We start from the raw sequence: 22,467 nt of genomic DNA on the forward strand, positions 1-22,467 counted from the left end.
GGCTCGGTGAGGCTTAGGGCAGCTACTTGGTCCCGGGTCCCCACCCATTTCTTTAGGAGGTTGACGTGGTAGAGTTGCTCCGCCTGCCGTCGTCCCGGCTGTCTCAGGCGGTAAGTGACCGGTCCAACCCTCTCGACGACCGAGTAGGGCCCCTTCCAGGAGGCCAGAAATTTGCAGGCGGAGCTGGGGACCAGGACCATGACGCGGTCTCCCGGTTGGAACTCCCGTGGCTGGGCTGTCCGGTCATAATGACGTTGCTGCGCTTGTTGGGCCCTGGTGAGGTGTTCCCGGACTAACGGCATCACTCGGTCAATCCGTTCCCTCATTTGCCGGACATGTTCGATGACGGTACGATGCGGGGCCGGCTGCTGCTCCCACGCTTCCCGGGCCACGTCCAAGAGGCCCCGGGGTTGACGGCCAAACAGGAGCTCGAAGGGGGTGAAGCCAGTTGAGGCCTGGGGAACTTCGCGGATCCCGAAGAGCACGTAGGGGATCATGAGGTCCCAATCCCGCTTGTCCTCCGCCGCCACACGTCTGAGCATTTGCTTGAGGGTCTGGTTAAATCTCTCTACGAGGCCATCAGTCTGGGGGTGATAAACAGTGGTCCTCAACTGCTTCACCCGCAGCAGCCGGCAGAGGTCAGCCATTAGCCGGGACATAAAGGGGGTTCCCTGGTCAGTCAGGATCTCTGAGGGGAGGCCGACTCGGCTGGCCAGCAGAAACAGCTCCTGGGCGATGGACTTTGCGGTGGCCTTCCGCAGGGGGACTGCTTCTGGGTACCGGGTGGCATAGTCGACGATGACCAGGATGTGCTCATGCCCTCGGGCAGACTTCGGCAACGGCCCCACTATGTCCATTCCAATCCGCTCGAAGGGCACCTCGATGATAGGCAGCGGGATGAGCGGGCTGGGGGGAGGAGTCCGGGGCGACGTGGCCTGACAGGTCGGGCAGGCCTGGCAGAACCGCTTTACCTCGGCGTCCAGGCCCGGCCAATGGAAACGGTCGCGGATGCGTTGGGCAGTATTGGCTGCCGCGAGGTGTCCTGCCATGGGGTGGGAATGGGCCAGCTCCAGAATGGTCTCGGTCTTGGCACGAGGCACAACTAGTAACTTTTTCTCCTCCCCCCTACGCTGGGCGACACAATACAGCAGGCCATTCTCTACGACAAAATGTGGGAGAGGGTGGGGCCGGGGGAGGACGTCCTCTCCATCCACGACTCGCACCTGGCTCCAACAGTGCTTGAGTCGGTCGTCCTCCCGCTGTTCCTTGGCGAAAGAGCCCCCTCCAGCAGCCTGTTGGTAGACATCATAAAACAGATTAGTAGATTGGGAGGGGGCCTCACCTTCTCTCCCACTGTCGGAGACGAGCAGGGCCGGTCGGCGGCGGGGTCCAGGCAGCCGCCTCGGTCTTCGACGGTTCCCCTTGGGGCTGGCAGGCTGAGTAGCGGCGGACAGCAGCTTCTCGAAGCCGGGCCAATCCCTTCCAAGCAGTACGGCCACCGGCAGGTCCTTCACCAGGCCCACCTCCACTGGCCAGGTGCCTTGGGGGGACGAAATGACCATCTCACGGGCCGGTACTTGACGAGTGTCTCCGTGCACACAGGTAATCGGTAGGAAGTTCTTCCGGCCGCTTCGCGAGGCTGGATGAGGGAGAACCGCACTGCCTGAGTCCAACAGGGCCCGGAACCGTCTTCCATCCACCTTCACATCTGCTTCGGGGGCTCCCGCCGGCACCCGTTGGTGAAGGATGCAGCCTGCCAGCCAGGCTCGCGGAGGCGACGGTGGTTCGGCACTTGGCATGGGCTCATCTCGCGGTGGGGGAACCGTCGGCCTGCTGACGGGTCGTGCGGTGCCTTCGAGCGGGCGTCGCTCCTGGACCACCCTCCGGGGGAATGGCGGCAGCCGGTCCCCTGCCCCGCTGGGATGGACGGCATCCGCCAGCTCGATCGCCTCCACTAGTTCCCGGACGTCACGTGGGTCCCTCATGCCGACGGCCTGTCGGTGGGCGCGAGGTAGTGCGCGCAGGAGGCGATCGACCACCACTCGTTCCGCTACCTGTGTTGGTGTGGGGTTTCCTGCCAACAGCCAGTGCTGGGCGAGGCGGCTGAGTTCGGCTGCCTGGGCACGGGCTGGCACCCGGGGCTTGTATTCCCACTCGTGGAACTGCTGGGCGGCACTTACAGGGGAAAGGCCCAGCCTCGCCAGGATCTCTCGCTTCACTTCGACATAACTGTCGGCACTCGTCAGGGGGAGCGAGAAGTAAGCCCTCTGTGCTTCACCGGTGAGTAGGGGTGCCAGCGCACGTGCCCACTCGTCCTCTGGCCATCCCTCTCGGTGGGCAGTGTTTTCGAAGACCTGAAGGAAGGCTTCCACATCGTCATCGGCCGTCATCTTGGGCAACAGACGGGTGGCTTGTGCCCGAGGCTCAGGTAGCGGAACGCGCTGGGCCGCGGCCGCCTGGACGGCGGCGAGTTCATCCTCCGTCCTGCCCAGGCGAGTGGCGAGGTGTTCCGCTATTTGCTGCTGGCGGATGCTAACCTCAGCGAGGCGTTGTAAGACGTCCTCCATCGCGGGGCCGCGCGTGCTGCCTTCCGTGGTGCTGCTGACAGAAAGCAAAAAAAAATTAGTTCTGCCCGCATTCTTCACCACTGTCACGGGGTGAAGAACCACTCGACAAGAGGTACGTGAAATCAAAAGCCCCGGAGGGTGGGTTTATTGAAAAGTGAAGGGTGCCTGGTGAAGTGTCCTGATCTGCTTTCCGCTGGTTGGTGCTCCCCGTGTGCTCTCCGTGCTCCTCTGTGCCAATCAAGGGGAAAGTGGGTGTCCTGACGTGCTCCAAAGGGTGTGGGCTGTCGGTCACTCGCTGCTTTCTGTGGGGATAGGAGAGAGGGGTTAGTCCAGCTTTGCGTTCTGTTTGAGAACCTCTTCTCAGTGCAACATGTGCTGCTTTTCAATGTGCTGGCTGATGGGGAGCAGCTGTGACCGATCAGCCGGTGACGAGGACGTGCAGGTGTTTTGGTTTGGTTTCCAGGGCGACGCTGATTCCTCTGGGAGTGCTCGTCACAATATATATATATATATATATATATATATATATATATATATATTACAGTATCTGCATAATGTTATATATTTTACCAAAATAAGAGGGATCACACAAATCCATGTTATTTTCCAGCATCTTTTGCATTTTTGAACCCAATGACTGTGTGATTTTTAAATCCATCTTTTCACACTGAGGACTTATACCCAACTATTACAAAAGGATCATACGCTCAATGATGCTTCAGAAGGAAGAACGATGTATTAAGAGCCAGGGGTGTATACTTTTGAAGTGTGTGTGTGTATATGTGTAAAAAAGAAATTCCCACAAGTTTTGCTTTTTCAAGTGACATAATGTAAATGTTTTTTTTTTTATCCAAAACAAATAATATATATATATATATATATATATATATATATATATATATATGAAAAGTTCAGATGCACAAGCCTCTTAAAGCTGCAGTAGGGAACTTTTGACGCTATAGTGGTTAATAAACAGAATTACTTGCGTCTTGCGGAAGAACATTGTAGCCGGAACTACTTCTCTCTGTTTATGTCTATGAAGAATCACAAATGTACTGGGTTACTCCGCTGCGGTACCCCCGAAGCAATCTAAAATGGTCCGAATATAAAGACTTATTATAGGTGTACCCTAGTGATTCAGGACAAGCTAAAAACACAGTTTGGAAAATGGATTCATGGTGTACTCGCTTATGTTCATTTTTCTACATTTTGAACACAAACAAAGTTATGGACCGCAGCTCTGATCGGGAGCGCATGACTTTCTGCAAATGGCAATAGGACCACTGGGAGGAGCCAGTCTCATATTCTCATAAATCTGTCTCATATTCTACTGTCAGGACATAATGACAGGTTTAATAAATATGTAAAAAATATTTTTTTTTACAAAAGTTCCCTACAGCACCTTTAAGTGCCATCTGAAAATTTCATCTAAAATTAGGTTTTTTATCAGGCTCCTATATTTATGTTCAGTTATTTCACTTTAATAGTTTGGAAAAGGACCTGCACATTGCCATTAAAGAAAAATGACTCAACTTAAGCATAGGAGCTTGATAAAAATCCTAATTTTGGATGAAAATTTCAGATGGCACTTAGAGGCTTTTGCATCTGAACTCGTCATATGTGTATGTATATATATATATATATATATATATATATATATATATATATATATATATATATATATATATATATATATATAAAACAGTTGAATGAAGTTGATATTGATGTATTCCTAAAAATAGTTTATTTTTTCTGTAGTTTTTTGGAAAAACGTATTTGCCAGACAAGTGAAAAAACATGATGTCATATGTTGATATATTAGACAAACTAAGGCTGATGTTCCTTTTAAATTTTTCTGTCTTACAGACATGAATCAAAAGATTTCAAGGTGATGCTTAAGAAGGCAGTGAGGAAGATCTCCACTGTGCGTCATGTGGCTCAGCTCACCATGTCTGATGAGGGCAATGTCATGATCCACCATCACTGATGACCTTTAACCTTTGCCTTTTTGATCCCACACCTGCACACAGAATGAAATGGAATGTGGAGAAACAGAGAACAAGCTTAAAAAAAGTACCAAAACCTTGCTCTTGCTTATTCTGAGCCTATTTTCCTTTAAAAGCAAGTTTGTGTGTAGAGTTAACTGAACACGAACATCTGTTATGGTAGAAATTCAGACTTTTTAGTAGAAGATTCACTATGAAGAAGCTTTCAATATATCAGACCATACTGAAACTACATGGCACTTCAGCTTATCATAAGCTTCTCATTTGGAGGTGGACCAGCTCACTCATCATAAACATGTACAGCTGTCTGAGCATATCTCAATTATCCACATGAAGCACTTTTATGAAATGAACCAAAGTCTCACAAGGAGCTGAATTTATCATGTGGGAATTCATTACTCAGCAAGAGGGGCATCAGGTGCGGCTCAAAAAGTCTCCAACACATACAAAGCGTTCACATCATTCATTTGTAGATTATCCCTCTTGGTATAAATCTCTGTGACTTTAGAAAATAGTAAATATAGTATCGCAATAAACTAGAAACCCACACCATTGTCCAACCAGGATTAAAATGCAGTGTTCATTTGGTGGATATGATGTTTTAGAATTTTGGATTTAGAATTCGAGTTCAGGTTTACCATGGGATTTTAGTTGATTTTTGTCTTTTTGAGGAAAAACTGTTTTCCCCATACATGATCAATTAGTATAATCCATAATAGGATTGCCATGAAAACCCAGCTGACAAACGATATCAGAATATGTATTAAAATGCATATTTGCATTGTGTGAATGTATAATGGTGGTTGTAGTACCAGAATTAGTTTTAGTAAAGACAGTAAACTATGATGTGTGCTTGTGTATGTGTATATGTATATACTACAGTTCAAAAGTTGGGGGTCAGTAAGATTTTTGTGGAAACCATGATACCCCCCCCCCCCCCACACACACACACACAGTGTTATATGATTTATAAAAAGTTTTAAAAAACAACTTCTAGTTGCAACAGAAATGTTCTGTAACAATGTAAAAGTCTTTTGTGTCATTTTTGATCAATTTAATGCACAATTGCTAAATAAATCTTACTAACCCAACATGTTTAAAAGTAGTATTATATATTTGTAGACAAATGCTTATTCATGTTAAAAGAATGAATTACTGGACATACTGTACAAATCCCCTATGTACTGTAAAAAAATACAAATAACATTTGAAAATACCATGTGTAGTTTGTTTAAAGTGAAAAGGTATAGTTTAATAGCGACAGTGGTAATGTGTACATTTTATGAGTCTTGAAATGACTGTGTGTGACATCATAGTTAAAGGCATTCTCTCTGAGATGCAAAAGAAATTCTGAAGCTTTGAAATACTGTATAACAGTGCCCTCTTGTTATTGTGTCAGTAAACGCAGCAGATGCCGACCTACATTCTCATGCCCTGTGTGGATTAGCCAGCCCTGACTAGAACTGCAGAGCCACCAGGTCACCCCTAACCAGATTACCTTCTCTCTCAAAACCTGTTTCAACTCTCAGCAAGATCACACACCAATACATACAAATTATGTACAGGGATTTTTAATAATTATGAACTATTTATTTTCCTTCTCAGTGTAAATGCCCTGTCTCTAGGTGTTCAAAGGTGGTTAATATACTGAAAATGGTTAACTTTGGTTGCCTGTTTTCTGTGTCCATCTATATAATTCTGATTTTCATTACTACATTTTGATATTACAGAGCAGTCATGCTTTCAGGGAGCATTAGTGTCTCCGTAGAGGAAATCGAATGTAAGTTAAACTCTCATAATAGTCATACTCTGAACCACCTCTCAGCTACAGAGATGCCAACTTTCTTTCAATCAATTAAACAAACATTAAAAACTGATCCTCTCCTCAGTTTCACCAATGCACATTTCAATGCATTGACCTTAGTTGCAAATGAGTGAACACAGTAATTATTTCACAATAATGGCTTAGCAGGTCAAGCAGAGTCAGTGTGAAATGTTTATCAGAGGGTAGCTTGTGCACATCATATGCACAGGTTTTTTCCTTGTAAAAAGTCCAGAGACACAAGCTGCGTGCATTTTCTAATGATTGTTTCTTTATTATAAATCATAATTTTAACTGGACAAGATTTGATTGCAAATTATAAAGGCTAGTTGAAAGTTAGATCATGAATTCAATGTAATTTACAATAAAAAATATATTGATGATTTAATAAATCTGAATTAATAAAGCATAAAAAAAACACACAAAAAAAGAGTGGCTAGCAATTTACTACTTTACAAATCCCCAGACTAATTGTGTTAAAATACCAATCACCGGAAAAATACAATAATAATAATATGGGATTTTTGCGATAAAACTATGTAATCGCGGATGTTGGTAAACAAATCTAGTAATTAGGCACATGAATGAGTATACATAGAAAACTTGCAAGTGATACGCATCCCAAAAGGAACAAACAACCTAAACGTCTGTGATAGGACGGATGACTCTTCATTCAAACGCTACAGCCAATGAACGCTCGAAATCCTATGACGCAATCTGCTTTACAGAATATCATTGGACAAAGCCCTATCAATCATCAGACGTCACCTTGCAAGTTCAATGAAACTCCGAGTGAAACCATTGGTCAGTCACATTGACGTAGTTCCGAAAAGCTCCATCGCGATTGGTCGCATCAGCTTTCATTCACACGTTTCGCTCAATCGGGCGCCTCCTTCCGCCCACAGGCGAATGACGCACGAGTCATGTGTTGTTTGTGCTGCGCTCCATAGTGTACACAGGGCGCAAGCAGCAGATTGGTGGCCCGCTAGGAGGATCTACCGATAATAGACCGGGTAAATGTGGTCATGTTGCAGTTGCTGGCATTGAGTTCGAGGAGCATTGGCTGGGATACCTGCTTTACATGTGGCGACCGAGAGAAGCTCAACACTGAAAAGACTTAAGTACGCCGCCTGAGACACCGTTCCCCCAAACAAACAAACATGGGGTCACAGTCTATAAGCCTGAGGTAAAGTGACCTTAAATCTCTTGTCTGATGGCTAATTTCGAGAACTACCAAGAAGGCAAAACCGCAAAAATGTTGATGCTGGAAACGCAACAGCAGGCTATCGGGACTAAACCTGCAGCTGCAACGGCGAACGGCGACACTTCTGCCGGGGAACCCCTTTCCGTGCTTGATGTCAGCTGCGCAGCTTTTCATCAACCGAGTGAACAACATCCACAGCAGCGGCAGCAGCAGCTGGAGTCTCCGGCGAGGAAAGGATCCACGTCCTCTCTCAACCGGGCGCTCGAGGACTCTGCTGTGAGTAACACCACACACACTACCTCAGCTTGCCCTGCTGTGAACACCAGTTCCTCCGTGTCGGACGACATTAGGAAGTGTGGCTATCTGAGAAAGCAGAAACACGGCCATAAAAGGTTTTTCGTCTTGCGGGGGTCGAGTCATCTGCTGCCGAGCAGACTGGAATATTATGACAGTGAGAAGAAATTTCGAAACACTCTGCGCTCGAGCGCCGCCGCCTCAGCCGGCGCCTCCGCCCCCAAAAGAGTGATCTATCTCTACCAGTGTTTCACTGTGAATAAAAGGGCAGATTCTAAGAACAAACATCTCATTGCTCTGTACACTAAGGATGAATACTTTGCGATTGTCGCTGAGAATGAGCAGGAGCAGGAGGAGTGGTACCAGGCGCTCAGTGAGCTCATGAATGAGGGGAGGAGAGGCCACCTGGAAGCGGATGAGATTGACGATGGATACGGTACTGTGACCCCTGGAACTGACTTTAAGGAAGTGTGGCAGGTAAATGTTAAACCGAAGGGCTTGGGGCAGACGAAGAATCTAACTGGCGTGTATAGGCTCTGTCTGTCCTCCAAGAGCATTCACCTGGTGAAGCTGAACTCTGAGACGCCTTGCGTGAACTTGCAGCTGATGAACATCAGACGCTGCGGCCATTCAGAGAGCTTCTTCTTCATCGAGGTCGGCCGCTCTTCGTCTATAGGACCTGGGGAGGTTTGGATGCAGGTGGATGATTCTGTGGTGGCTCAGAACATGCACGAGACCATTCTAGAGACCATGAAGGCACTGAAGGCGTTTGCCGAGTTTAGGCCCAGAAGCAAAAGCCAGTCTTCTGGCACCAACCCCATGGGTTTCATCACCACACGCCGACACTTGGGCAACCTCCCGCCCAGCCAGACGGGGCTCCAGCGGCGGTCTCGGACCGAGTCTGTGGTGGGCACGCCACCCAGCAAGAAGAGCAGTGGAGCAAGTGGGTATCGTTTCCGCACCTCAAGTGAGGGAGAAAGCACAATGAACCGCCCCTTTCGCTCCGTTACAGGTAGTCTAATTCATCTCAACACAGCCCGTGCTAACCTGAGCCGACAGGAAAGTAGCAGTGGGGCAGGGGCCCGCTATATTCGTGCCCCTCCAGGCTCCACTTATCATGCCCGTTCTGCCTCGCTGCCAGTGTCACACTTTCCTTCTACCACCAGTCCCATCAGCATGTCCAGCAGCAGCGGCCATGGCTCTGTGTCAGACACGATCACTCGCCCCTCCAGCGCGTCCATTTGTGGATCCCCGAGCGATGGAGGATTCAACTCATCTGATGAGTATGGCTCCAGCCCTGGAGACTTCCGGTACTTCAGAGTACGAAGCAACACCCCCGACTCCCTGGCAAACACACCACCGATCCGTGAGGAGCACTGCCTCAATGACTACATGGCTATGGGCTGGAATCGCGATGTGTTTGGAACAAGTGCAGCTGAGGCAATCAAAGATGAGAGTGCAGATGAAGATTCTCGACCGGGGTCTTTAAGGAGGCGGACCCCCTCCTTCTCCAGGCAGATAGGGGGCGCTAGTGCTGCTGGAGTTGCTGTTTATCAGAAGGTGACCCAGACCACCGTCTCGCTGGACGAGGCTGTGGCTGAGAGTAGCTCTTGGGGTGGCAGTGTCCAAACTGTCTCTACCTCCTCCTCCCTCTGCTCTGACTACAGCTCCAGTTCCGAACACAGCCAGGACCGGGCCCCTAGCCTACGGCATGCAGACAGGCTTAAGGATGATGGGTACATGCCCATGATGCCAGGTGTGCTGCCCTCCGCTAGTGATGCAGACTACATGCCTATGCAACCAAATATCCTCCCCTCTGCACCAGTACAAAGTGCTGCTTTACATGTTCCCCAGCACAATGACTCTCAAGGCTATATGATGATGCTCCCAGGAAGAAGTGGGGCTACCGACTCTCCAGTCCCATCCAGCCCTGACGTTAGCAGACATGCGGACGGACGACGAGCCTCATACCGCCTTGAGAATGCAGAATACATGGATATGTCTCAGAGCAGTGCCACATCTAATGCTCCGAAGGTTTCCACTGAGAATTATTATGCTTTGACCACTCCCGGTGTCCCCAAATCCTACAGTCCCTATTTCTCCCTCCCTCGCTCGTACAAAGCTCCATCCAGAGACCAGGGTGAGCATGATGATTATGTCCCAATGAGTTCTCCAGCAAAACCAGTCTACAGTTCACCCACAGCCACCCCAGATCGCAGTAGCAGGTGCCCACCTCCTGAGTCCTCTCAACATAATGGCTTCACGGACCGCCGTGCCGTTCGGCCGAACCGCCTGCCCCTGGGAAGGCGAAGTTTGCACAGCTCTCTGCGAGCAGGAGAAGTGACAGTGCGCCCTTCCAGCCCTGGAGAATACATCAATATTGAACTTGGGGATCGCCCCACATATTCTGCTGAAGGCTCCCCCTCAACCCTTAGTATTAACCGGGAGCAGCGCAAGTCTCCGCTGCCACAGGATTACATGACCGTGGAGGTGAATGGTCTTCCACCAAAGAGTCGGTCCCCACGGCCCTCCCTGGTGGCCCCCTGGAATCCTCCTTCATATATCCGGCCCTCCTCATCCTCCCACTGCAGTAGGCTCACAGTGGGTAAGCCTGACGACTACACGGAAATGTCTTTTGGTCCTGAGGAGGAGGCCAAGAGCCCTACAGCCATGCTTGAGCACCTGTGTGTTCTGGAGCAACAGTTTTTCCCCTGCAGCCCTCCGACTGAGCCTAAGATTGTCCGTGCTGATCCCCAGGGGAGGCGGAGACACAGCTCAGAGACCTTTGTCACATCATCAGGAGCATCAGGTGGAAGTGGCACGGACTCCAATGGCACCGTGCCTAGCAATAGTGGGGCTCACCAGGTGGGCTGCAGCAATCGTCAGAACTTTGACTGTGTTTGGACTGACGGCGTGAGATTCGGCAGTGAGGTTACACATGGAAACTTCTCGGGCCGAGCCGATTCCCCCTCTGTGAGGTCTGCAAGGACTCTACCTGTGCAACACCAGAATGGCCTGAACTACATGGCCCTAGACCTGAGAGACGATCTCCAGCCTGGGAACAGTCATGATGCGCTTCCCTTGTCATCCTCCAGCGCTCCTCCCCCAGAGAATGGTGCCTATGCCTGCGTAGATTTAATGAAATCTGAGGGGCTTACATCGACCTCTAAAGGTGAGCAATCTTAATTGTTTTTTATGGCATGTCTCCTAAAATCATCTCTTTCTTTCTGAACAGATTTTCCTTTCTGGTGGTCAGCATGTCTGTTTTAAATGTGTTTAATATGCTGATATAAAATATATATTTCTTGAAAATGTCAGCCTCAGTTTCCAGTATTTCCATATATATAATTTTTTTTTATATATTTATCTTCTAAATGATAATTCAGATTAGTTAAAAAGATTAGCTTCTTTATTAATTTACTCACTTGTCGTTCCAAACCTGTATGACTGACTGACTTCTATGTAACAAAATATAGTTACGATAAAATGTTTCTTTTTTTTTTTTTTTTAAATGCAATATAATATTGTTTACACCCTGTTGACTTTAATTGTATGGGTAGTTGCAGCTTTCTTAAAAATATCTAGTTTTGTGTAGTTGGAAGAAAGTCATGTCACCTTTATGTTTATAGCTCTTTATACAATAGTGGTTATCAAAGCAGCTTTAAAATGTTAAAGATGAAAATAGTTTGTTAATAATGCAAGAAGACCATAACAAAGAGTAATCTATTCCGGCTAAATTCAGTTCATCGATTCAGTGATGTCATCATCCAGTTCAGCTCTCTTCCAATAATGTCTTTAACTTTTTTGTGACGGATCCCCTCCTCTTGGCATCTCCTTCCTGTTGCATTCTCGAACTCCTTTGCCTTGAATGTTTTTCTTTTTTATATCCACTTTGTTTAGGAGCTGCTGTGTGCTCGGCTGAGTGTGTGTTGCTGCAGGGTGAGAGAGAGAATGAAGTTTTAGTGAGTCAGTGTTGTCAGTGTTCTCAGTGTGCCCTAGATGACTCATTTGTTTATCATAGTTGAAGAAGAGATGAATGTGTGTGTGTGTGAGAGAGAGAGAAAAAGGTTGGTTTTAAATAAAGTGATAACTTTATAGCATCTCTCTCATCCTCTCTTTCTCTAGTACCCTTCTTTTCCTTTGGCAAACTGTTGTATGATACACAAGAAACTTTATTTTCAGGCAGCATTGCCAGCAATTAGCCCTGGATATAGACTGCAGGGTTTAGCTGTAAAATTTATTGCATGATATGTCATTGGCTAAAGGATTCGTAATACACCGCCCCATGCTTTTGGGGGCGCTGTAGGTAGGATACTATTCCAGTAGTCTTCACTAGTTTATTAACGGCAGGGTCATTTCTGGGCCATTAGGGTGTCATCACACAAATGTCAAGTCAATGTCAATGTTGACTGCTCAGACAAACAGTTAAATGTTTTACAGGGAGTTCAACCTGCAGACAGTTTACTCGATAGTGTTTGACTCATCATTTGTTTTACATTGAATCAAGTACACTTTCAGTGTGTAAAATTCATTCAAAAGTATTCATTCGTTTTTCCGTTGTGTGTGATATAACTGCTCTATATAGTTTTAGTGTGATATACACTACTGTGCTAAAGTCTTAGGCCACTGGTATTTTCATGAACAGAAATTGTTTTAAGTCAGTTATTTCTATATTTTGCTGTAGTTTGTCAGTAGGAAATATTTTTGCTTTTCAAAAATACATAGATGTGGTGTTTCAGGGGCGGCGCCAGAGAATTTTGAACGCAGGTGCTGAGGGGATGCTAGATCATTGACGGAGGGAAATTCAGGGCTCCAGCCTCATTCTTCCCACTGGTCGCTCTTTTACGACTTTCTCAGTTTCTCACCTTTTTTTGTTTTCTTTGCTACATTTTATTAATCAAAATGCTGATGAACTTTTATAATTTCTAGTTCTATGGAAAGTGGTGAGCCACAGGAACTACAATTACTTTCAAAAAGTGGTAGGGACGATATCAACCCTGGCAAAAAAGACATGTCCCATCCGCAAATTAGACCTAGGACTGTGAAAAGTTTTAGGCACTTGTGTAAAAATGTTTTAAAGTGAGATGTTATCTGTCAATTAACTTCTGTTACCTAAATCTAATCATCATTTTGTGTAACCACCATTTGCACTCTGGTAGGTCTCTTGAAGCGTCTTTGAGATGTTGCCGCAGTTCTTCTGGATTTGGTTTAGTTTCTTCATGTAATCCCAGACAGACTGGATGATGATGATGAGATCAGATCTCTGTGTGGAGCACTGCCTGTTATCAGACTCCTTGTGCAAGCAAATTACACAGAATTATTACAATTAATGGCAAAAGCAATGTTTAGTAATGTAAACTGCTATTTCCTGCTGACACAATACAGCAAAATATAGAAAATAATTTTTTTGTTGTTGGTGAAAATACTAATGGCCGCCCTAAGTTATAGAGAGACAGATTTTTGTTGTCTTTTCAAAAGTCAGTGAATCGTCTCAAAAGCAAAGCTCAGCTTCAAGTATGGATTTCATCATCTCTGTGTGGCCTGCACATTCACTCAGGCCACATTCATTATTTTAATATATATAACTAATATCACTTGTTGTGGTTATTGTTTGTGTAGGCTTGATTTGCCTGCTTTGCTGTTTTTTAGTCATAGACACAAACTGTCCCTATGTCTGCAAGTGCATATGACATGGGGTGTGTGATATTAACAAAAAATGATATCTCAATTTTTTGGTATTTTATTGATAACGAAAATAAGACAATATTTTGCTGAGTGTATTGTGCTGGTACCTTAAAGGGGGGGTGAAATACTATTTCATGCATATTGAGGTTTTTAAACTTTTAAAGAGTTGGATTCCCATGCTAAAGATGGACAAAGTTTTAAAAATTAAGTTGTACGTTTGAAGACAAAACTTGGAACAAAAATACTCCTTCTGGTTTGTCACAAGTTTCGGAAAGTTTTTTTCGAGTATGGCTCTGTGTGACGTTAGATGGAGCGGAATTTCCTTATATGGGTCCTAGGGCACGTTTGCCGGAAGAGCGCGCGCTCCCGTATAGCAGAGCAATGAGAGCACAACAGACTTCACTGATCAGAGCAAGAGCGTCGCGAAATGTCACAAAAGAGGTGTGTTTTTGGTTGCCAGGGCAAGACAACCCTGCACAGATTCAGTGGATGGAGTTTATTTTTACAGAGCATCAACGGAGTTGTGCAAGTGTTTTTGTTTGTTCCCTGCATTTCGGAGATGCTTGTTTTACAAACAAGGCCCAGTTTGACGCCGGATTTGCACATCGTTCATTTCTTAAGGAAAATGCAGTCCCAACGAAAAAGGGTCACGATCGTGTGTTGGAACCGCAGGCGGTGAGTAAAACTGCTTCAAATATCACTGTGTTATTAACTTAGCTATCGGCGCGTAAGCACATCAAGTAAACAACATGCGATGTTGTCATCAAACTGCACTTTCCACATGTACAGCTTAAAAAAAAAAAAAAAAAAAAAAAGACGACATAAAGTGGAACTTAGTCATTTTCCAAAACCGCTAAGCAAATATATACAGTTTCAGTACATACCACATAGAGACTGATTGCTGATGCTGCTCTTGTTCAATTTCAGCCTCTGGATCTGATTCTGGATCATAGATATACGGCTCAATCTGACTGTTAGCCATGGTTTGTTTTGGATGTTTTTTTCCTCACGGTAATGTCACAGTTTCCACACGCTCTCAACGCAAAAGCTTACTCGCGCGCGTGATTCTTTAGCTCCGCCCACACGTCATGCCTCCAGCCACTCATGTTTTTCCGGGAAAAAATGGTACAGACTATCTTTCTCTTATAAATATAATAAAACTAAATACTTTTTGGAGATATGAAGGATGCAGTACTACTCTATAGGTACTCAAGATTAACAGGATATTGAGTGAAAACGAGCATTTCACCCCCCCTTTAAGGACTGCCGTGGACTATTGACTCCAAACTATTTTGATATTCTTCATATTCCATGTGGTGGTCAGTGGACCGAAATTAATTTTTCTACATTAAGTTTAAATAGATTTTTATCCTTTTATGGGCTTTATTTATTTTTTATTTTTTTACATTTCTATGAAGTAATTTTAAATCAAATTCTTACAGTTAATCAATAAAGTCAATAACAACAATAAGACATTTGGGCTGTTTCCAAACAAATAAAATCAGTATCATCAAAAGTATTCTTTGGAAACAGAATCGGCATCTGAAGTGGCATTTAGCTGTACATTAAGGCATTTAACCTGCAGTTACAAATGTATAAATAATATTTTGATATTTTAAACATAAAACGTTGAATACTGATATTTGAAGTATATATATATATATATATATATATATATATATATATATATATATATATATATATATATATATATATATTTAAAACATAAACGATACTTTAAATTTGAAATTAAAAGGTGGTCACTGCGATTGAAACGATTCATTCAAACGGGTGATTCATTCAGGAATGTAACAACGTCATGTTCTTTAAGGCTGGTTCACACGGCAGGATAATTAGGCCAATTTTAGCCCCGATTCACCCCTTCCGACAATCTTAGGATGCTCCGATTATCGTAAAATAATCTGATCAAATATTCCTGCCGTGTGTGGTGTGTTAAGACCGCTCTCCTGTGCTCGGAAGAACGTCGGGACCGCTCCGATCTCAAATCGGGGATATCCAACATGTTGGATTTATTTGGCCCGATTTCTTCTCGTGTGTGGTGTCCCCCGAGGACAAACAATCACGCAGCCTGTGGACTGTGGCGTGTAGCCAATCAGAAAGTGAGGTGACGAGGCGGTGAGGAAGTAAGTACCGGGAAACAAAATCAAAACAGCCGGCGTATATAATAAAACAAATATAACAAATACAAATAAAGTCGATGGGCATAACTACATCCACAACTGCAGTCCACCAGAGTACATGGAAACGAATATATGAACGTTTATTTCAACGGTTATTAATCTGTGTAGTACGTAACAACATTTCTATGAGCTAAAACAACAACTTTCCTCCATATCATGATGTAGCAAGTATAGTCCATGCTCGCGTTGTCTCCACCTCTTTGACCATCGCCTTTTCTTGTTTTTCTTATGTTTTTTTTACTGTTAAAAACAAAGCACAAACTATGACCACTGCATCCTCTTCGTCCGCCATGATTGTTTACTCTGAAGTCACGTTTGATCTCGAGGGATTTTGCGAGATTTCCCATCTGACCTGGGAATGCTCGGGAGTCAAATCGGTTCGTGTGTGATGTGTTGATACTGCCGTGTGGCTGCACACCACACACTGAACGATCAAAACTGTTAGACCCGTGATTTTTTATCGCCGTGTGTGGGGTCTCTCAGGTTTGGAAAATCGGCCGACAATTTTAAAATCGTCCCGTGTGAACCAGGCCTTAGAGACGCAAAACAGTGCTTTGTTGTTGGTGAAAGCAAAAACAGGAACTATGGTGTCTAAAACACGAGACATAATATGCGCATCTCGTTAGTAAAGCCGGTTTTCTAATCAGCGGTTAATTCCATCAGGTGCGTGATTTCACATAGAGCAGCTGTTACTACACAGAGCCGTTGTTAATAGAGAAAATGCGCAAATCACGTTAATTTTCAGCGTTTATTGGCCCATCTTCTCAGTTAACAACGGCTCTGTGTAGTAACAGCTGCTCTATGTGAAATCACGCACCTGATGGAATTAACCGCTGATTAGAAAACCGGCTTTACTGACGAGATGCGCATTAACGATCGGCCGATCGTGATCGGAGCACCCCTATTATTAAAAACATTAATTAACTATTAACTATATGAAATTATATATATTCTGACCCAGTTATCTTTGTGATCGTTCTAAATGCATAATACACTGATCCATGCAGTGAAAGAACTCCTCTAAATGTGTACGAGCACTAGTCTAACCTACTAGACTACATCACATGGTTAATGCTTGCACTCTGTAGGTGTGTTTTGGTTGGTTTTTGCAGTATACTTGATAATTTAAAATTCAAAACATCATTTGCGATATTATTGTAGACATATACAGTTTTGTTCAAAATAATAGCAGTACAATGTGACTAACCAGAATAATCAAGGTTTTTAGTATATTTTTTATTGCTACGTGGCAAACAAGTTACCAGTAGGTTCAGTAGATTGTCAGAAAACAAACAAGACCCAGCATTCATGATATGCACGCTCTTAAGGCTGTGCAATTGGGCAATTAGTTGAAAGGGGTGTGTTCAAAAAAATAGCAGTGTCTACCTTTGACTGTACAAACTCAAAACTATTTTGTACAAACATTTTTTTTTTCTGGGATTTAGCAATCCTGTGAATCACTAAACTAATATTTAGTTGTATGACCACAGTTTTTTAAAACTGCTTGACATCTGTGTGGCATGGAGTCAACCAACTTGTGGCACCTCTCAGCTGTTATTCCACTCCATGATTCTTTAACAACATTCCACAATTCATTCACATTTCTTGGTTTTGCTTCAGAAACAGCATTTTTGATATCACCCCACAAGTTCTCAATTGGATTAAGGTCTGGAGATTGGGCTGGCCACTCCATAACATTAATTTTGTTGGTTTGGAACCAAGACTTTGCCCGTTTACTAGTGTGTTTTGGGTCATTGTCTTGTTGAAACAACCATTTCAAGGGCATGTCCTCTTCAGCATAGGGCAACATGACCTCTTCAAGTATTTTAACATATGCAAACTGATCCATGATCCCTGGTATGCGATAAATAGGCCCAACACCATAGTAGGAGAAACATGCCCATATCATGATGCTTGCACCTCCATGCTTCACTGTCTTCACTGTGTACTGTGGCTTGATTTCAGAGTTTGGGGGTCGTCTCACAAACTGCCTGTGGCCCTTGGACCCAAAAAGAACAATTTTACTCTCATCAGTCCACAAAATGTTCCTCCATTTCTCTTTAGGCCAGTTGATGTGTTCTTTGGCAAATTGTAACCTCTTCTGCACATGCCTTTTTTTTAACAGAGGGACTTTGCGGGGGATTCTTGAAAATAGATTAGCTTCACACAGACGTCTTCTAACTGTCACAGTACTTACAGGTAACTCCAGACTGTCTTTGATTATCCTGGAGGTGATCATTGGCTGAACCTTTGCCATTCTGGTTATTCTTCTATCCATTTTGATGGTTGTCTTCCGTTTTCTTTCACGTCTCTCTGGTTTTGCTCTCCATTTTAAGGCATTGGAGATCATTTTAGCTGAACAGCCTATCATTTTTTGCACCTCTTTATAGGTTTTCCCCTCTCTAATCAACTTTTTAATCAAAGTACGCTGTTCTTCTGAACAATGTCTTGAACGACCCATTTTCCTCAGCTTTCAAATGCATGTTCAACAAGTGTTGGCTTCATCCTTAAATAGGGGCCACCTGATTCACACCTGTTTCTTCACAAAATTGATGACCTCAGTGACTGAATGCCACACTGCTATTTTTTTGAACACACCCCTTTCAACTAATTCAACTTATTGCCCAATTGCACAGCCTTAAGAGCGTGCATATCATGAATGCTGGGTCTTGTTTGTTTTCTGAGAATCTACTGAACCTACTGGTAACTTGTTTGCCACGTAGCAATAAAAAAATATACGAAAAACCTTGATTATTCTGGTTAGTCACATTGTACTGCTATTATTTTGAACAATACTGTATATTCGTGTGTATGTGTGTAAATAAATGACCTTAAATAAGCTGACTGTTCCAAGGCTGTATTGAGTAGCTGAGTTGTTATGAACATTGATGCTTTAATGTGAAATGATCCAACAAACAGTTTACAGGACCTTTATTTGAGTGTGGTATTGAAGGTTTTTCGCATACGTTTACACATTCCCAAAGATCCCATGCAGTAAACTCCTGCAAACATTTATACAATTTGGTAGCTTGTAGGTTGGATTAACGCATCAATCCACATTGATGTACAAACCAAACCAATAATTTGAAATCTTGCTGTCAGGCTTAAATTTCTCAAACAGCGATTCTGCGGTTCTGTGTCCACTCACTATTAATGTGTCATGTAAACGTGTGTAAAATATTAATAGAGCGAACGAAACAATGCAAAAATATAATTCTTGCTGCATTTAGAGGCCAAGTCTATTATAAAACCGAACGTTTGATTTCCTAAAAAGAAATAAAAGTACAAAATAGTGATTTATTTTTTTATTTTTTTGTATTTAGAAATCCTTCAGGACTTCAGTGGTCTGTAGAGCTCAGTTTGTTCTGTTGGTACCAGGTGTTGGAACCAAACATGTTGTGCAGTTTCATGTTTCAAGCTTGTGGATGTTTTGGCTCATCCACTGTTTTCTTTGATGTGGGTTAATAGTCTCAGCATTTTGCAGTGCAGGACATGTGCTACAGCAAATGCATCAGTGTTGAAAAATGTTGTTCTTTACCCTGCTGTGTTCATCCACCTGGAGAAACTATGACTCAGTCCAGCCAGCTCTCTCTCTCTCTCTCTCTCTCTCTGATATCAAATGTCTGCTATTTCAGTATTATTGACCTCCTTTTCACTATTTTATAACTTAATTTTACCACAGTAGCACCATGTTATTCTTAGAAGTACCTTGGAGAACAGAAGTATGTGAACATGTTGAGTAGGGCTGCACAATTAATCAGAATCACAAAGAAATTCTTTGGTTGAGTGCGATTTTATGAAATCTCAAAAGCTGTTGTCAGTGAAGTGCGGCTGTCTGATTAGTAGTAAATGTTTGAGTTGCTCATAACTTGCATTTGAAAAACCAACACGTATCAAACATTTTTCCAAATATGAGAAGCATTTATGACCCTTTGTTTAAAAGACAACATTTAATAACTTTATCTTTTTACTCCAAACTCACATCGTAACATCAGTCAAATGTTTGAAATAAAATAATTCTGTTTGAGATGTGTCGTCTTATACAGAATAAAGCACGCAATATGTTTTCATAGTATTCTATGCTAATATAGTATATTATATTAGTGATAAAGGCTATGTCTGTTGAATCATAAATATACTTTATTATAAGGAAAATACCCAAGAAGGCTTGAAGAACTCCAATAAACCATATATTGTCATAGTCGTGTTTTTTATTAGTCCCGTTGAATCAATGAAAGCAATAGAGGCAAAGTCCTCAATGTTTTGTCTTTAACTGAATGTAAATTCATGTTCCATTTACACTTAATGTTGACTCATTTGACATAAATAAACTTTACCTGCATTATTGAAAAAAACTACCAATACGGTTCTATTTTCTATTTTTACATTAACAATAAAACCAAATATAAATTAAAAGTTAATGGTTTTTAAACATTTTTACATTTTTACTGCAATGTACCCTTAATTTTACCAAGGTGATTGCTAACTAAAAATGTGCAGATCATGTATTTGCCTTTTAAAGTTTGATTTTGACGTGACCAAATAGTGTTTTCTAAGTGGGTGAGTTCGTTGTGTATTTTTTTTTAAATGAGCTTTTCCATTAACACAATTCTTTAGCTATTCATTCTGATCATTTTGTGGGTGCGTACATGCAGGACTAGATTCATCACGTGAACAATATAATAGGCCAATCAAAGTGCAAAAGTCTCTTCTTATGTGACTTTTTCCTCATTCATTCTTAATCACCCCTACCGAACCCACGGCCTCCCGCTGTAGCTTTACCTGCTGGTATTACTGTGGGACAGTATACACTCTGGGAAACATCCTGATTCTACTGTACTGTGTTAAGTACTTTAAGCTGAGGTTAAGAAGTCTTAAAGTTTAAGCTGAATCTGTTTGAAAACACTGCCTCTCGGGCTTTTAATCAATACCACTTCCCATTTCAACTTGTGATAACTTGTGGTTTGTTACAAAGCTAGTTGTTACTGGTGGTTTGTTATGAATGTCCATATCACCTGAGCGTTATTTCTAAAATGGGCATCAAGAGAAATCACGCCTGTATACTGTGACCACTCTTTACTGGGTATACAGCAAAAAGAAGTGTCAAGTCAGGGATATGCGCTTTTTGGCCCATAAGAAACACTTTGCACATTAAGGTTAACTGAGATGTCATACATTTTATTCTGACATTGTGTGCAGGTCAACGGTATGTGGGGCTGGGATGTTATTAAGGCAATGTTTTGGCTATGCTGGTACTGGGTCCTGTTGGAGTTTGGGGTATGCACCCTCTCTGGTGTTGGAATGTAAATTAGCGAGTGCATTGCTACACAGGAATGTGTTTAATCACAACACAGTGCTTTTCAGAGCTCACTCTGGGACTATCACACATCACGAGGTAAACAGCCAAGGTAGCTTAGAACAGAAGAGTTTCTTCTGTACTGAAGAGTCCCAGATTGAGCAGAGAAATGTTCGAAACGGTTATTTTGGTCTCTGTTGCATATCCAATGCTAAGACTAGGCTGTGTTTTATTGCGAACCCTCTTTCAGTAAACACCTTTTACAGAAATGTTCTGTGAATGGTTCCACGTTACAATGAGGCTAGTAGATGTTAATACCATGGAACTTTGCAATTCTATTAAATCCTGTTTTTTAATTAATACTCCAGAGCACTTCTAAAAACACAGTTCGTAGTGTTTGTGAAACTGACTTCTATTGCTGCTGGCTGCCACTACAGTAACATCTGCCCCATCTCTAAAGTGTGTTTGTGGCTGAGACAATAGAGAAGTAGTTAGTTACAACACTAAAGCCCCATTCACACCAAGAACGATAACTATAAACACAACGAAATTAGCATCCACACCAGCGAACGATATCGTCTGTTTATTCTGAGTGCACGTGCGTCTGCCGCTTTAAATCCTCGAGCTCGTTATAGCAGGGCGGATTCTGATTGGATGTCAATGTTTGTATCGTTCATCAGCTGGGAAAAAATTGTAGTGTGGACTCTGCTATTCTTTAATATTGAGAACGATTTTTAGAACTATATCTTTATCGTTATCTTTATAGTTATCGTGCTTGGTGTGAGCGGGCCTTAACTTTGGCAGTTATATTTTAGTGTTTACCTGGAAACCCTTTTATGTAGAGAATTATAGTCTGCTGATCATGTGATCTTCATGATCTTCATTTGATCAAAAAGTTCTATATATTTATTTGTGTACAGATTTTTTTTTCTTTCATGTGTTTTTAAGTGTAGCTTTATGTAGGATGATATTTCAGATGAGCTGTGCTGGGCTAAAGTTCTGCTCAAGAGGCATCATGCTCTTCTGTACATCACATATGCCTATATTTACAGTGTTATTTTGAGAGCGCACCTTATTTATGACCATGGCATGTGCTGAACAGTATTGCTCTTATTGCAGGAAATGAGGGCCGCAGGTAACGGGATCCTTTTCCTGTGTTAAATTCTGTTTACACACGCACACACTCATTTCTCTTTCATTACTTTACAAAGCACATAAAAGAGTGAGAACAATACAGATAACACAGACTATATAAAATTGACTTCAGTGCCAAATTTACTACTCCTCCTCTCTTTGACGCTCTGTAGCTTCTAGGGCCTAAATGTGTAAAAAACAATCTCGGAATGTGATTTTCCCAGCATACTTCTATATTTCCTTATATTTTTTTAGAAA

The 22,467-nt window shown here is 43.1% G+C and overlaps 1 protein-coding gene across 1 annotated transcript in view; it reads left to right on the forward strand.

The window, feature by feature from the left end:
• Positions 1-6,854: 6,854 nt before the first annotated feature.
• LOC113051391 (insulin receptor substrate 2-B-like) overlaps positions 6,855-22,467 on the forward strand; it is a 28,062-nt gene continuing 12,449 nt past the window's right edge. Inside the window, exon 1 of the mRNA XM_026215103.1 lies at positions 6,855-11,065. Coding sequence (XP_026070888.1) covers positions 7,609-11,065 — 3,457 coding nt within the window. The 5' untranslated portion in view covers positions 6,855-7,608. The remainder of the gene's footprint in view (positions 11,066-22,467) is intronic.

The sequence above is a fragment of the Carassius auratus genome, chromosome 32, assembly GCF_003368295.1.
Source record: "Carassius auratus strain Wakin chromosome 32, ASM336829v1, whole genome shotgun sequence".
Taxonomy (NCBI): Eukaryota; Metazoa; Chordata; class Actinopteri; order Cypriniformes; family Cyprinidae; genus Carassius; species Carassius auratus.